The following is a 1,035-nucleotide window of genomic DNA, read 5'->3' on the forward strand; positions in this document are numbered from 1 at the left end:
TCTGTTACAGTCACCAGACGAAACGTCTCTACCCCTGATACATCCCCAGCCACTGGAACAGTAACATGACGACACGTCGCTACTCCTGATACATCCACATTCTCTGTTACAGTCACCAGACGATACGTCACTACCCTTGATACCTCCCTAGTCTTTGTTACAGTCACCGAACGACACGTCTCTACCACTGATACATCCCCTGTCTCTGTTACAGTCACCAGACGACACGTCACTTTCCCTGATACATCTCCAGTTTCTGTTACGGTGAGCAGACGACACGTCACTACCCCTGATACATCCCCAGTCTCTGTTACAGTCACCAGACGACACGTCACTTTCCCTGATACATCTCCAGTTTCTGTTACAGTGAGCAGACGACACGTCACTACCCCTGATACATCCCTAGTCTTTGTTACAGTAACCAGACGACACGTCTCTATCCCTGATACATTCCTAGTCTCTGTTCCAGTCCCCAGACGACACGTCTCTACCCCTAATACAGCCCTAGTCTCTGTTACAGTCACGAGACGACACGTCACTACCCCTGATACTTCCACAGTTTCTGTTACAGTCACCAGACGAAACGTCTCTACCCCTGATACATCCCCAGCCACTGGAACAGTAACATGACGACACGTCGCTACTCCTGATACATCCCCATTCTCTGTTACAGTCACGAGACGACATGTCACTACCCCTGATACATCCCCAGTCTCTGTTACAGTCACAGGAGGACACGTCGCTACCCCTGATTCATCCCCAGTTTCTGTTACAGTCACCAAACGAAACGTCTCTACCCCTGATACATCGACAGCCACTGAAACAGTAACAAGACGACACTTCTCTTTTCCTGATACATTCCCAGTCTCTGTTACAGTCTCCAGACGACACGTCTCTACCCCTGATACATCCCTAGTCTCTGTTACAGTCACCAGACGACACGTCACTACCCCTGATACATCCCAAGTGTCTGTTACAGTCAACAGACGTCACGTCTCTACCCCTGATACATCCCAAGTCTCTGTTACAGTCACC

The 1,035-nt window shown here is 49.6% G+C and overlaps 1 protein-coding gene across 1 annotated transcript in view; it reads right to left on the reverse strand.

Moving 5' to 3' along the window:
- Positions 1-817, reverse strand: part of LOC110441047 — a gene marked incomplete at its 5' end in the record, with an annotated part of 7,239 nt that extends 6,422 nt beyond the window's left edge. Inside the window, one exon of the mRNA XM_021484147.1 lies at positions 9-817. Within this exon, the coding sequence (XP_021339822.1) occupies positions 9-817 (809 nt within the window). The remainder of the gene's footprint in view (positions 1-8) is intronic.
- Positions 818-1,035: the final 218 nt, after the last annotated feature.

This window comes from Mizuhopecten yessoensis, unplaced genomic scaffold (genome assembly GCF_002113885.1).
Source record: "Mizuhopecten yessoensis strain PY_sf001 unplaced genomic scaffold, ASM211388v2 scaffold715183, whole genome shotgun sequence".
Lineage (NCBI taxonomy): Eukaryota > Metazoa > Mollusca > Bivalvia > Pectinida > Pectinidae > Mizuhopecten > Mizuhopecten yessoensis.